This window comes from Tamandua tetradactyla, chromosome 1 (assembly GCF_023851605.1).
Source record: "Tamandua tetradactyla isolate mTamTet1 chromosome 1, mTamTet1.pri, whole genome shotgun sequence".
NCBI lineage: Eukaryota > Metazoa > Chordata > Mammalia > Pilosa > Myrmecophagidae > Tamandua > Tamandua tetradactyla.
Window position 1 is genome coordinate 218321043 of NC_135327.1, and position 14954 is coordinate 218335996.

The 14954-nt window shown below is 37.6% G+C and overlaps 1 protein-coding gene across 1 annotated transcript; it reads right to left on the bottom strand.

Annotated features, from left to right (window-relative positions):
* Positions 1 to 2026: 2026 nt before the first annotated feature.
* On the bottom strand, positions 2027 to 14308 carry LOC143682726 (patched domain-containing protein 3-like). Its single transcript, XM_077159247.1, is given in 7 exon segments — positions 2027 to 2092; positions 9923 to 10611; positions 10614 to 10692; positions 10694 to 10731; positions 10734 to 11504; positions 13905 to 14140; positions 14259 to 14308. Coding segments are annotated over 7 exon segments (1929 nt in total).
* Positions 14309 to 14954: the final 646 nt, after the last annotated feature.

Below are 14954 nucleotides of genomic sequence, written 5' to 3' on the forward strand. Positions count from 1 at the left end.
CAAGCATGGTGATGTCTGTAAGCTTTTTCTCTCTAGGCTGCCCCGGGAACATAATCCTTCATCTCCAAAGGTCTCCGGTGGCATGGGCTCTCTGCTTTGTGGCACTATCATCATTCTAAAAAGGGAACTCTCCAAAATCCTTCCTCTTTTAAAGGATTTCAGTAAACTAATCAAGACCCACGTGGAATAGATGGGGTCACATCTCCCTCCAAAATTGGACAAGTCACATCTCCATGGAGATAATCTAACAAAGCTTCCAACATGCAGTGCTGAATAGGGTTTAAGAGAAAGGGTTCCTCCCACAAGATTGGATTAGGATTAAGGTGTGGCTTTTCTGGGGTACACAAATCCTTTCAAACCAGCACAGTTAATAATACACAATTACCTTGTATCCCATTTTTAATTTCTGAACAAGCATAAAATGTAATCAGTTTTGGAATGCCCTTACTTGCTTTCTCTTTAAACTATTGAAATCAACTAGCTGATAAGATGAGCCCATAAAAATAGGATCTCCCTTTCTCTTTTTAGATATTAGAGGAACTGTGTTACTTATATTTCTTCTGAAATTGAGCTTGGATGATGTATCTTGATTAATTAACATCCAATAATAAAATGACATCAGTTGAGAAAAAAAAAACCAGTTACGATCCCAAGTTGGCTTTTCTGAGAAACTGACAAGTGGTTCTAAAATTAATATGTAAATGCAAAGGACCCAGAATAGCCAAAACAATTTGGAAAAGAAGGAGAATGGACAACTCACACAACCTAATTTCAAGAATTAATATAAAGCCTCAGTAATCAAGGCAATGTGGTATTGGCCTTAGTATGTACAAACAGATCAATGCAACAGAAACAGAGCCACTATGGATGATAAATTGATTGTTTAACAAAGGTGCCAAGTTATTCTTATGTGGAAAGGGTATTCTTTCTATACATGATACTAATCAACTGGATAACTATTCCAGGAGGAACATGTAGCTCTATCCATATCCACCAACAAACACAAAAATTAGTGATGGATCATACACCAATGTGAAAGCTAACATTTTAAGCTTGGAGAAGAAAGTGAATTTCTTTGTCACTGTGGAGAATACAACGATATCTTAGGACAAAATACTAAACATAAAAAACAATTTGGTAAATTGGATTTATCAACTTTAAAATCCTCTGCTCATTCAATGACGCTGGTAAGAAAATGCACAGAAAAGCCTCAGATTGGAAGAATTTGTATCACATATATTTGCATAGAACTTGTAGCCAGAATATATAAAGAATTTAAAAATGACAATTCAATAAAAATGGTCAAAGGGCTTTAACAAAGCACTTCACAAAAAAGACCCTAAGTGAATGGTTAATAGGCACACAAAAAGTCATCAGGAAAAGAAAAATTAAGAGCACATGACATACCATTCCACCTCCGCTGGACAGCTAGACTGGCAATATCAACTATGGACAGTTGTGTGGAGCAACTCTGCTGGGTAAGTGAGCCTCATGGGGGAGTAGCTGCTCTCAGAAAGGGCCCCACCCATGGTTTAATGGTTTTGCCATCACAGTCTTGAGATGCTTAATAATTATATCTTTGAACTTTCATTTCATAAGTGAAGTCCAGTGGGCAATGGAGTATCTGCATGAGCAGAGGTGATGGCGCAAGTGTCAGTGAGTGCGGGTGTGGGCGCAGCAGGCTGAGGACAGCGTGCATGCCAACTAGGCGCCCAGGTGCACATGTGTCGTCGGATTGCCCCAGGACCCCAGGGAAGCAGCTGGGGTCAGGACCTAGGTCCAGACTGGCGCTATCAGTGGCAAGCATGCACGAGGAGTCTGGCTTGCTGGTCTGTCTGGGGCCGGTTCCTGCGGCATCGTCATGAACATTAATTCACCAGTCTGAGTGCTGAGGCTGGATTCTGGTGCTCGGGTGGAAAACCCTGTCCATAACTTGTTACAAAATAAAATCGTGGATATTGCAATAGAGCATATTAAAGGGATTAGTAGAATTCTTCAAAGAGCCTAGAACCTTCCGATTTTGAAACTACTCCAACATTACAAAGCAAATATCCACAGGCTTCGAAACAGAAATTGATGACTTGTTTGCATTCTACAGAAAAAAAAGTATTTTTATATGAAGCTTTAGATGAACCAATTACTAATGAGGAAGACAATTTTAAAATTAATTTTTCCTTATAATTGAAGATATAATATAGATAGACATTTTCAGTTATATACAAATCATAAAGACACTTTTTTTGGGCACAATCTCCATAGTTACAGGAAATGGCAGAGGAAACATTAATCATTGTATAAATTTACATTTAAAATGAAATTCAGACACATAAAACTGATTTGTATGAAGATATATATCTTTTTAGAAAAATAGGTCTGTAAGCATCATCAGCTCTTGAGGTATGCAAATTTATATTTTGAAATAACTTATCAGATATTTATCCAAAAATCACAGCTTATAAGATACTCTAAACAGCTTTGGTAACCACTGCATCAGTAGAATGATCCTTCCCAAAATTAAAAATTACTAAAAATTAACTGTAATCTTATATTTGCCAAGCATGACTAACATCTCTTTCAATGATGTCAGTTGAAAATGAAGTTGTTGAAAGTCTAGAGTTTGATGACCTAATGAATTTACATAAAAGTGAGCTAACAAAATCTTACGATCAATCAAGGTATCACATTAGTAAAATATTACTGTTTGTTGCATTATATACAATTAGGACACCAAAAATATTTTTTGCAGTCCGTAAATTTATGTTGTTACTCATGTATCACTTTTTCCCAAATTACATTTTATAAATAAATAATATTTTCAAAGAAAATGGCTTTATATCTTAGTACTTTTAACTCTCTTATTTTCCCTCTGCTTTTAAACGAGAGGCCCACATTTTCATTTTGCACTGGGTCCTACAAATCATGTTGTTGGCCCTGCTTGTGGCAGTGTAAAGTGGCTTACACACTTTTGAAAACAATTTGGCTGTTTCTTTTAAAGTGAAAGATATGCCTATCCCAAATAACCCAGCAATTGTACTCCTAGGTATTTTTATTCAAGGCAAATGAAAAGATATACCCTTAAGAATGTTCATAGCAGCTTTACTGGTAACAGTCCCAAACTGTAAATAACCTAAATGTCCATCGAGAGGTGAATGGGTAAAATAAATTGTGGTATATATTCATACATGGGATATTACCCAGAAGTAGAAAGGAATGAACTGCTGGTTTACTCAACAACACAGGATGAATCTAACTGATATTATGGACAACTGTGATGGGAAGAAAATGAACCTCTACCTATATCTCCCACCACACAAAAAAATTATTTGGGGCAGATTACAGACTTAAATATGAAAATTAAAACTACTAGCTTTGAGAAGAAAACATACATAAATTTCTTTGTAACTTTGAAATCAGCAAATATTTCTTAGAGAGGACACATTAAAGCATTAACCATAAAAAACTCGATAAGCTGGATTTTTCAGCTTTAAAAACGTTTGCTCATCAAATGACACCATTAAGAAAATGCATGGAAAAACCACAGACTGGGACAATAACTAAGTAGCATTTTCACATACTAATGCATGTAGGGAGTACAATCAAAATCATATTCCAGACTTTCGGAGAAGATGGCGGCTTAGTAAGACACGTGGGTCTTAGTTCCTCCTCCAGAACAGCTACTAGAGAAGTAGAAACGAAACAGAACAGCTCCCGGAGCCATGACAGAGACCAAGAAGACAGCGTACCCCATTCTGGAACAGCTGACTGGCTGGGTGAACCCGCTCCGGTGAGATCGCCGAGGGGTGCGGGCTTCCCCGGGCCGGGGTGGCAGGCGGCTGGAGTCCCTCCCTCCCTCCTTCCCAGGCTGGCTGGGAGAATTGGACAGGCAGTCCCCTCAAGCCGCAGCGGCTGGCGCCCCCCACCACGCGCGGCCCCCCGGGCCAGCTAGGAGAATTGAATCGGAGATCCCCAAGCCGCGGAGAACGGCGACCGGGGTCCCTTCCAAACACATGGCTTCCCGGTCTGGTTGGGAATGGTGGATAGGCACTCCCCCAAGCCGCGGCGGCTGGCGCCCCCCCACCATGCTTGGCGCCCCAGGCCAACTGGGAAATTTGGATTGGCACTCCCCCAAGCCGCTTCGGCTGGCGAACCCCCCTACAGTGAGAGTTTTCCAAAGTTAAAGAAGCCACAGCATCTTTTACTGGTGGGACCTGCAGACAGATGAGTGCCATGAGCGCCACCTACAGGGCAGGATAAGAAAAACAGAGTCCAGAGATTTCACAGAAAAATCTTTCAACCTGCAGGGTCTTACACCCAGGGAAATCTGATTAAACGGCCAGACACCAGCAGAAGCTAACGGATCACGCTTAGAAAATTGAAAATATGGCCCAGTCAAAGGAACAAACCAATACTTCAAATGAGATACAGGAACTGAGACAACTAATGCTGAATATATGAACAGAAATGGAAAACCTCTTCAAAAATCAAATCGATAAATTGAGGGAGGACATGAAGAAGACATGGGCTGAACAAAAAGAAGAAATAGAAAAACTGAAAAAACAAATCACAGAACTTATGGGAGTGAAGGACAAAGTAGAAAAGCTGGAAAAAACAATGGATACCTACAATGGTAGATTTAAAGAGACAGAAGCTAGAATTAGTGATTTGGAGGATGGAACATCTGAATTCCAAAAAGAAACAGAAACTGTAGGGAAAAGAATGGAAAAATTTGAACAGGGGATCAGGGAACTGAAGGACAATATGAAGTGCACAAATATACGTGTTGTGGGTGTCCCAGAAGGAGAAGAGAAGGGAAAAGGAGGAGAAAAACTAATGGAAGAAATTATCACTGCAAATTTCCCAACTCTTATGAAAGACCAAAAATTACAGATCCAAGAAGTGCAGCGCACCCCAAAGAGAATAGACCCAAATAGGCGTTCTCCAAGACACTTACTAGTTAGAATGTCAGAGGTCAAAGAGAAAGAGAGGATCTTGAAAGCAGGAAGAGAAAAACAATCCATCACATACAAGGGAAACCCAATAAGACTATGTGTAGATTTCTCAGCAGAAACCATGGAAGCTAGAAGACAGTGGGATGATATATTTAAATTACTAAAAGAGAAAAACTGCCAACCAAGACTCCTATATCCAGCAAAATTGTCCTTCAAAAATGAGGGAGAAATTAAAACATTCTCAGACAAAAAGTCACTGAGAGAATTTGTGACCAAGAGACCAGCTCTGCAAGAAACACTAAAGGGAGCACTAGAGTCAGATACGAAAAGACAGAAGAGAGAGGTATGGAGAAGAGTGTAGAGAGAAGGAAAATCAGGTATGATGTACATAATACAAAAGGCAAAATGGTAGAGGAAAATATTATCCAAACAGTAATAACACTAAATGTCAATGGACTGAATTCCCCAATCAAAAGACATAGATTGGCAGAATGGATTAAAAAACAGGATCCTTCTATATGCTGTCTACAGGAAACACATCTTAGACCCAAAGATAAACATAGGTTGAAAGTGAAAGGTTGGGAAAAGATATTTCATGCAAATAACAACCAGAAAAGAGCAGGAGTGGGTATACTAATATCCAAAAAATTAGACTTCAAATGTAAAACAGTTAAAGAGACAAAGAAGGACACTATCTACTAATAAAAGGAACAATTAAACAAGAAGACATAACAATCATAAATATTTATGCACCGAACCAGAATGCCCCAAAATACGTGAGGAATACACTGCAAACACTGAAAAGGGAAATAGACACATATACCATAATAGTTGGAGACTTCAATTCACCACTCTCATCAATGGACAGAACATCTAGACAGAGGATCAATAAAGAAATAGAGAATCTGAATATTACTATAAATGAGCTAGACTTAGCAGACATTTATAGGACATTACACCCCACAACAGCAGGATACACCTTTTTCTCAAATGCTCATGGATCATTCTCAAAGATAGACCATATGCTGGATCACAAAGCAAGTCTTAACAAATTTAAAAAGATTGAAATCATACACAACACTTTCTCGGATCATAAAGGAATGAAGTTGGAAATCAATAATAGGCGGAGTGCCAGAAAATTCACAAATATGTGGAGGCTCAACAACACACTCTTAAAAACGAGTGGGTCAAAGAAGAAATTGCAAGAGAAATTAGTAAATACCTCGAGGTGAATGAAAACGAAAACACAGATATCAAAACTTATGGGATGCAGCAAAGGCAGTGCTAAGAGGGAAATTTATTGCCCTAAATGCCTATATCAGAAAAGAAGAAAAGGCAAAAATGCAGGAATTAACTGTCCACTTGGAAGAACTGGAGAAAGAACAGCAAACTAATCCCAAAGGAAGCAAAAGGAAAGAAATAACAAAGATTAGAGCAGAAATAAATGAAATTGAAAACATGAAAACAATAGAGAAAATCAATAAGACCAGAAGTTGGTTCTATGAGAAAATCAACAAGATTGATGGGCCCTTAGCAAGATTGACAAAAAGAAGAAGAGAGCGGATGCAAATAAATAAGATCAGAAATGGAAGAGGAGACATAACCACTGACCTCACAGAAATAAAGGAGGTAATAACAGGATACTATGAACAACTTTACGCTTATAAATACAGCAATTTAGATGAAATGGACGGGGTCCTGGAAAGACATGAACAACCAACTTTGACTCAAGAAGAAATAGATGACCTCAACAAACCAATAACAAGTAAAGAAATTGAATCAGTCATTCAAAAGCTTCCTAAAAAGAAAAGTCCAGGACCAGACGGCTTCACATGTGAATTCTATCAAACATTCCAGAAAGAATTAGTACCAACTCTCCTCAAACTCTTCAAAAAAATCGAAGTGGAGGGAAAGCTACTTAATTCATTCTATGAAGCCAACATCACCCTCATACCAAAACCAGGCAAAGATATTACAAAAAAAGAAAACTACAGACCAATCTCTCTAATGAATATGGATGCAAAAATCCTCAATAAATTCTAGCATATCGAATCCAACAACACATTAAAAGAATTATACATCATGACCAAGTAGGATTCATCCCAGGTATGCAAGGATGGTTCAACATAAGAAAATCAATTAATGTAATACACCATATCAACAAATCAAAGCAGAAAAATCACATGATCATCTCAATTGATGCAGAGAAGGCATTCGACAAGATTCAACATCCTTTCCTGTTGAAAACACTTCAAAGGATAGGAATACAAGGGAACTTCCTTAAAATGATAGAGGGAATATATGAAAAACCCACAGCTAATATCATCCTCAATGGGGAAAAATTGAAAACTTGCCCCCTAAGATCAGGAACAAGACAAGGATGTCCATTATCACCACTATTATTCAACATCGTGTTGGAGGTTCTAGCCAGAGCAATTAGACAAGAAAAAGAAATAAAAGGCATCAAAATTGGAAAGGAAGAAGTAAAACTATCACTGTTTGCAGACGATATGATACTATACGTCGAAAACCTGGAAAAATCCACAACAAAACTACTAGAGCTAATAAATGAATACAGCAAAGTAGCAGGTTACAAGATCAACATTCAAAAATCTGTAGCATTTCTATACACTAGTAATGAACAAGCTGAGTGAGAAATCAAGAAACGAATCCCATTTACAATTGGAACTAAAAGAATAAAATACCTAGGAATAAATTTAACTAAAGAGACAAAAAACCTATACAAAGAAAACTACAAAAAACTGTTAAAAGAAATCACAGAAGACCTAAATAGATGGAAGGGCATACCGTGTTCATGGATTGGAAGACTAAATATAGTTATGATGTCGATCCTACCTAAATTGATTTACAGATTCAATGCAATAGCAATCAAAATCCCAACAACTTATTTTTCAGAAATAGAAAAACCAATAAGCAAATTTATCTGGAAGGGCAGGGTGCCCCGAATTGCTAAAAGTATCTTGAGGAAAAAAAACAAAGCTGGAGGTCTCACACTGCCGGACTTTATGGCATATTATGAAGCCACAGTGGTCAAAACAGCATGGTATTGGCATAAAGATAGATATATCGACCAATGGAATCGAATAGAGTGCTCAGATATAGACCCTCTCATCTATGGACATTTGATCTTTGATAAGGCAGTCAAGCCAACTCACCTGGGACAGAACAGTCTCTTCAATAAATGGTGCCTAGAGAACTGGATATCCATATGCAAAAGAATGAAAGAAGACCCGTATCTCACACCCTATACAAAAGTTAACTCAAAATGGATCAAAGATCTAAACATTAGGTCTAAGACCATAAAACAGTTAGAGGAAAATGTTGGGAGATATCTTATGAAACTTACAATTGGAGGCGGTTTTATGGACCTTAAACCTAAAGCAAGAGCACTGAAGAAAGAAATAAATAAATGGGAGCTCCTCAAAATTAAACACTTTTGTGCATCAAAGAACTTCATCAAGAAAGTAGAAAGACAGCCTACACAGTGGGAGACAATATTTGGAAACGACATATCAGATAAAGGTCTAGTATCCAGAATTTATAAAGAGATTGTCCAACTCAACAACAAAAAGACAGCCAACCCAATTACAAAATGGGAAAAAGACTTGAACAGACACCTCTCAGCAGAGGAAATACAAATGGCCAAAAGGCACATGAAGAGATGCTCAATGTCCCTGGCCATTAGAGAAATGCAAATCAAAACCACAATGACATATCATCTCACACCCACCAGAATGGCCATTATCAACAAAACAGAAAATGACAAGTGCTGGAAAGGATGCGGAGAAAGAGGCACACTTATCCACTGTTGGTGGGAATGTCAAATGGTGCAACCACTGTGGAAGGCAGTTTGGCGGTTCCTCAAAAAACTGAATATAGAATTGCCATACGACCCAGCAATACCATTGCTAGGTATCTACTCAAAGGACTTAAGGGCAAAGACACAAATGGACTTTTGCACACCAATGTTTATAGCAGCGTTATTTACAATTGCAAAGAGATGGCAACAGCCAAAATGTCCATCAACAGACGAGTGGCTAAACAAACTGTGGTATATACATACGATGGAATATTATGCAGCTTTAAGACAGGATAAACTTATGAAGCATGTAATAACGTGGATGGACCTAGAGAACATTATGCTGAGTGAGTCTAGCCAAAAACTAAAAGACAAATACTGTATTGTCCCACTGATGTGAACGGACATCGAGAATAAACTTGGAATATGTCATTGGTAACAGAGACCAGCAGGAGTTAGAAACAGGGTAAGGTAATGGGTAATTGGAGCTGAAGGGATACCAGACTGTGCAACAGGACTAGATACAAAAACTCAAAAATGGACAGCACAATAATACCTAATTGTAAAGTAATCATGTTAAAACACTGAATGAAGCTGCATCTGAGCTATAGGTTTTTTTGTTGTTGTTTGTCTGTTTGTTTGTTTGTCTTTTTTTTTTTACTATTATTATTATTTTTATTTTTTCCTCTATATTATTACATTCTATATCTTTTTTGTTGTTTTGCTAGGTCTTTTCCTAAATCGATGCAAATGTACTAAGAAATGATGATCATGCATCTATGTGATGATGTTAAGAATTACTGATTGCAGATGTAGAATGGAATGATTTCTAAATGTTGTAATTTCATTTTTTTCTTTAATTATAAAGAAATCATATTCCACGTATAGTATGAATAATATATTAAATACCTGAATTTCAGGCATAAGCTTCTATTGAAGAAATAAAGAAAAAAAAAACCCAAAATAGAACTGGAAAGTTTTATGTTTAGACTGGCTTGTACAGACCATAATAAATATGACACTACTTCCTAATTTAGTAAAGATATTTTAATGTAAGACTAATTTTTCTCAGGTTATTTTAGATAACATTTTTAAATGGGATTATGGAGTCAAGGAAACATGTGTTTGTTTTAAGTTTCTTGGCTATCCTTACTGGTGCATTTTTATCAGATGGGATTGGGACAATCAGGAGTTCTACAAGTGGTCTCTGATTTGTTAGTGGACATTCAAACAAACAGAAGGTTAGGAATACCGGAATAAAAATTAGGCCATGAGCAGCCCCAAATACCATAACCAGAAACACAATCTTAAAAAATGTCCTGAAGATGTAGGCTTTAGCTACAGATAAAACACACACCCCTATTACTGTTGAAATTGCACTTTGTAATACTGGATAGCCTAACAGATACAATGCCTCAATTGATTCTTGGTTGACTGAAGGCTTAGAACTACAGATAAATGCGTAGGAAATGTGTGCAGAAAAATCAAAAGAAAACCCTATACAAATGACAAGATTAATCATGAATATGGAGTCCAGATCAACGTTCCAGAATGCCATGAAACCTGTTACTCCCACGATCACAGAAGCAATAGCAAAAGTTACCCATAAAGAACAGAGTGGATGAGGAATTAACAGTAAGGAAACAACGAACATAGCTAGTGATGCAACAATGACATTTCGAACAGTGTTTTCCAATATTGCAGCATACTGATTGAAATATATGAATGCTTGGTTATAAACCATTAGGGGAATTTCACACTTTTTGGCGATGCTTCGTAGCTGGTGTAGCATTATCTTCTTATGCGCTGCAGAAGCAACACCCAGGGTCTGAATGAAGGCTGGGAAGATACGATACCATGTGATGATGAAATATTAATATCATAAACAAAATTTGGAAATTCATTTAAAAAATTGGGAATACCTGTTAACAAAAGTATTCTTATCATTTAGATCTTGTTTTTTTCTTCCATATATTGCACATATGTTTGTAACGAAAACTCTGTAAGATTTTTATCTACATAGTCATTGTATTCAAAATCACTTATACATTGTTCCAATTTTTGCCTAATATCTTTATCCCAGTATTTAATATTTTCAGTAACAACGACCATAACCCTGGGACCATAATTTGAAAAATACTGTTCATCTATATTGAAATATGGTATGATGTAGGAATCGTCACTTGCTAGATTTCGAAGGTCTAAACCCTCCTGCACTTGGAAACACCCATATATACTGCTTATGATATATAAAATGTATATCAGCACCACAAAAAACTTAGATTCTGTGCTCGTGAGAAAAGGGCCAAAATAGTCTCTAAAGAACAAATTCATTGGATGGGTCCCAGTTCCAAGTTCATCAGGAAGAGCACTGAAGGGGAGACAGCATGCCTTTTTTAATGAGGAACATTTTTGGTCAGGAGTCTCTGGCTTTTTCAGCCAGCATAGACAGACTACTTCTCTTTTGCCATCCAAGGCCAAAAATGCTCCAAAACAGGTGATGTTATAAAAATAACAAAAGAGCAGGGTCGTTCCTGTATAGATGCAAAAGTACTGTACGGATCTGAAAGAGGTCATGATCCCGGTATAGAAGGCCAGGATGTTGGTGATGGAGGTGATTGTAATGGACACTGCCACCTTTGAATAGACACTGGATAGCCGCTGTCTTATGTTGTCCATGAGGCTGGTCTTCTGCCAGGCAGAAATCATGATAAACATGTCATCGACCCCAATGCCTGTAAACAAAACCAGAATCTTCATCCATCACAATGTCCATTAAAAGGAAACCGCTCTCTCTGTCCATCTATTCAAGTCTTATTTATCCTGTCCAGTCTCTGCTTATGTAGTACCTTTGCTGTGAGCAAACAGAATCGATCACTTCTTTCTCTGCAATAACTCTGTGCTTTGTACATACTCTTATTAATTGTACACATGGTATAGTATGCTCTACTCCTAGAGGGTATTTAAAGTGTTCTTAGGAGGAGATCAAGAAACTGGAGTTGATTGGGTGGAAGCAGGATTAGTAATGTATCTTCGATTCTACTGGTTTGCTTAAGAGACCATTTTCTCTCAGAAGCCATTTTCACATGAATGCACCAACTCGTCCAGCCAACATTCCACTGCTTAAAATATAAGCTACCTTATGTGTTGTACAGTTAGCATCTATGGGGTATGAGTTGAGAGACTCTGTATAATTTATGTACACACACAAATAAACATGCACAAACATTCCTTTCCTGCTAATCTCTTCTTAATATCTAGAATGCTGTTATTGAGTTCATTTGCCCAAGTCAAGGCTTAATATCATTAAAATGCAAATACCACTAAGATCAGAAACCAAGGTAAATCTTAGGAATCTTTTACATATCAATGCCTATTAAGTCATTAGATTCTCTCCACAATGACGTTTCATGATGGGCTTGGAATAGCGAAGACAGGGGAACAGTTGAGAATACATGTCACTGAAAACTGGGAAAGAAGTATTACTAAGAGGAAACAACATGAGCCTATCACATCCCTCAAGCTTCTACTGGAGTTGACACGACCTTCACTCATCTACACATTTGTTTCTGGGTATACTGATACAGAATCAGTGCTCGGAACTGAAATGCTGATCTTAACTTCAACCTTCTGGAACGTTCTCCATGGATAACATGTTCAAGTTGGAAGGATATGGGAATTGCAACATTGTTCCCAGTTCAAATGCTCTATAGGTATGCTCAAGGCAGAAGGACCCTAACTGGCACAAGTCTGTGGCCAGGCTCCCCTAATACTGCCAGCTTCCAGGATCCCAATTTTGTGGATAAAAGGGAAGATAAAATGGAAGATTCAGAAGCACTGAGGGCCAAGAGAGAACTCACTGATATGTGTTAGGTGTGCCAAAACCTAATTTTATTATATATAGAATCTTGTTCAGAAATTGTCCTCACACATTTCTTGCTTGAGTTGCTGAAATCACATGCATACAAACACAACACACACATACTTTGTCTATTATGTATACACAGACTATACAAAAATGGTTCTTACATCATCAATTACATACACCTTAACAGTGGCTAGTTATGGCTGTGGTGTACACTGAGTGATTGACTGTGTCTGTGCTTAGAAGGTGTGTCCCAAGAGCTTGAATAAGTAAGCTGACACCCAGGACACAGCTCATCCATTATGTCTTCCTGGAAACCAAATATTAGTTCATTCCAAATTGTTCCTTTTCCAAAATATAAATGCTGTTGCTTATTTTTACTATAAAAGAAATTCTGAAAATAAAGTACAAAGGAAAAATTTAAAGTAACTATAATTCTACCATTTAAGGATGATCCCTGTAGCACTGGGGTATGTCCATCCAGGGTTTGTTTTATACAAATATATTCTTATAACTGTATCTCTCTATATATTTTAAACAATCAGTTTCATAGCCTGCTGTTTTCATATAACATGATATATCTACCTCTTTTTAAAGAATAAATGTGATTGCAACATTTTAATATGCTGTTTGATTTGCCCAATCCCATATTGATAGAGTTGTTTTTAATATTTTCCTATTCAAAAATCACACTGAAATGAACATACTTGCTCTACATTTTGAACACCTGTCTAATTATTGGACAGATTCCAATAAGTGGGATTGGTGAGTCCAAGGTATTTATTTCTTAAATCTTTTGACTTACTGTTGAAAATTGTACTAAAAAAAGTATAAATCAATTTATACCTCACCCCAGTCAAATATGAGAGTGTCTATTTGCTCACAGCTTTCCCCATACCTTCAATCTCGCTAATATTTAATGACTCACAACTTTCCCCACACCTTCAATCTTGCTAATATTTATTTAATGACAAGGTGTGTCACTGTTGGTTTAATTTATATCCCTTAATATTTGAGATGTCAAATATTTTTTCTTTTATTTTCAGTGGCTTGCATATTATTTTGTGTGTATGAATTGCCTGACCATGTCCTTTGTCCATTTTTTCCCCTGGGATACTAGATATTTTCAACTGTAACGTCATGCTTAAAATATTCAACTTGTTTTTCCAGTGTCCTGCCTCTCATTTTGGCATTCTGTAGACTCACCTAAATAGAATTATTTTCCACAGTCTAACATCAGCTCGTTCTCTCATCACTTTGTTTTACTCACCCAGAATAAGAAATGGTGAATTTGCAACTATGATCACAAACGGCACTCCAAAGTATAACATCAGGCCAAAGCCGCTCACCACTGCCAAAGCCACAGAAACCACTCCAAAGGCCGCAGCGCACATCTTGTTTCGTACACAGTCACACCTGCAAATTTGGAGGGAAAAAGCATGCAATTTGTGGTGGTCGTTTGCACATCTACATTTTGCCAATCCACAACATTCTTGATTTGGAGGCCTGTTCCAAAAATTCTAGAGCTGTAATTCCTACACTTGGCTGCTGGAGACCTTTAATTCCCAGGCCCTTTCCCAGACGAACCAGAGAAAAAAGGGGAGAGGAAGTCGGGGATCTGTACTTGAAGCTCTCCAGGTGATTCTTACGCAGCCAGTATTTATTGACTGGCATTTCGGAACTACAGAAGATAAACTAAAATGCTCTGATCTTCAAACAGTACTGCAGTACAACAGACAATGGAGGACAAGCTCTAGCAGAGAAGGAACCCTATAGTTATCCTCTCAGCCATCCCCCTACTCCAACTAGACATAAAAACAATCCTAAACAGTGCCTCTCTTTCAAAGCTATCTCAATGTATTTTGTGGTTAACAAAATGTCCTTTTTGTGAAGGTCTTCTAAAACATTTCCAGGATTTCCTTCCACTGGTGAAGACGGCTCTGTGGAAAAGTTATTACTAATTGCACAAGGATTTTAAACATACCCTAATCCAACCTAGGCCCGTTTCCTTGTGGGACCAATGGAAATGGGAACAGGCAAACAAAAATTTAAAATGTGGGTTCAGGCTCTAATTCGCCCAACAATTTTACATTTTAAAATACTGACAAACACCTCTGGTTTCAGATCTTGCCTGTTTAGAAATTGCTTCAAAACAAATGACTGAAACCGACTCTGTATATTTTTCCTAATGGAAAGAAACCAGTTGGAATTGAAGCCTAGCAGAGACAACTAAGGACCCTGAGCCGCTGATTCTAAGTGGGTACATGACTATCAACCATTGTCAGGTAAGACCAGATTTAAATAGCTAAACTTTCCGAGT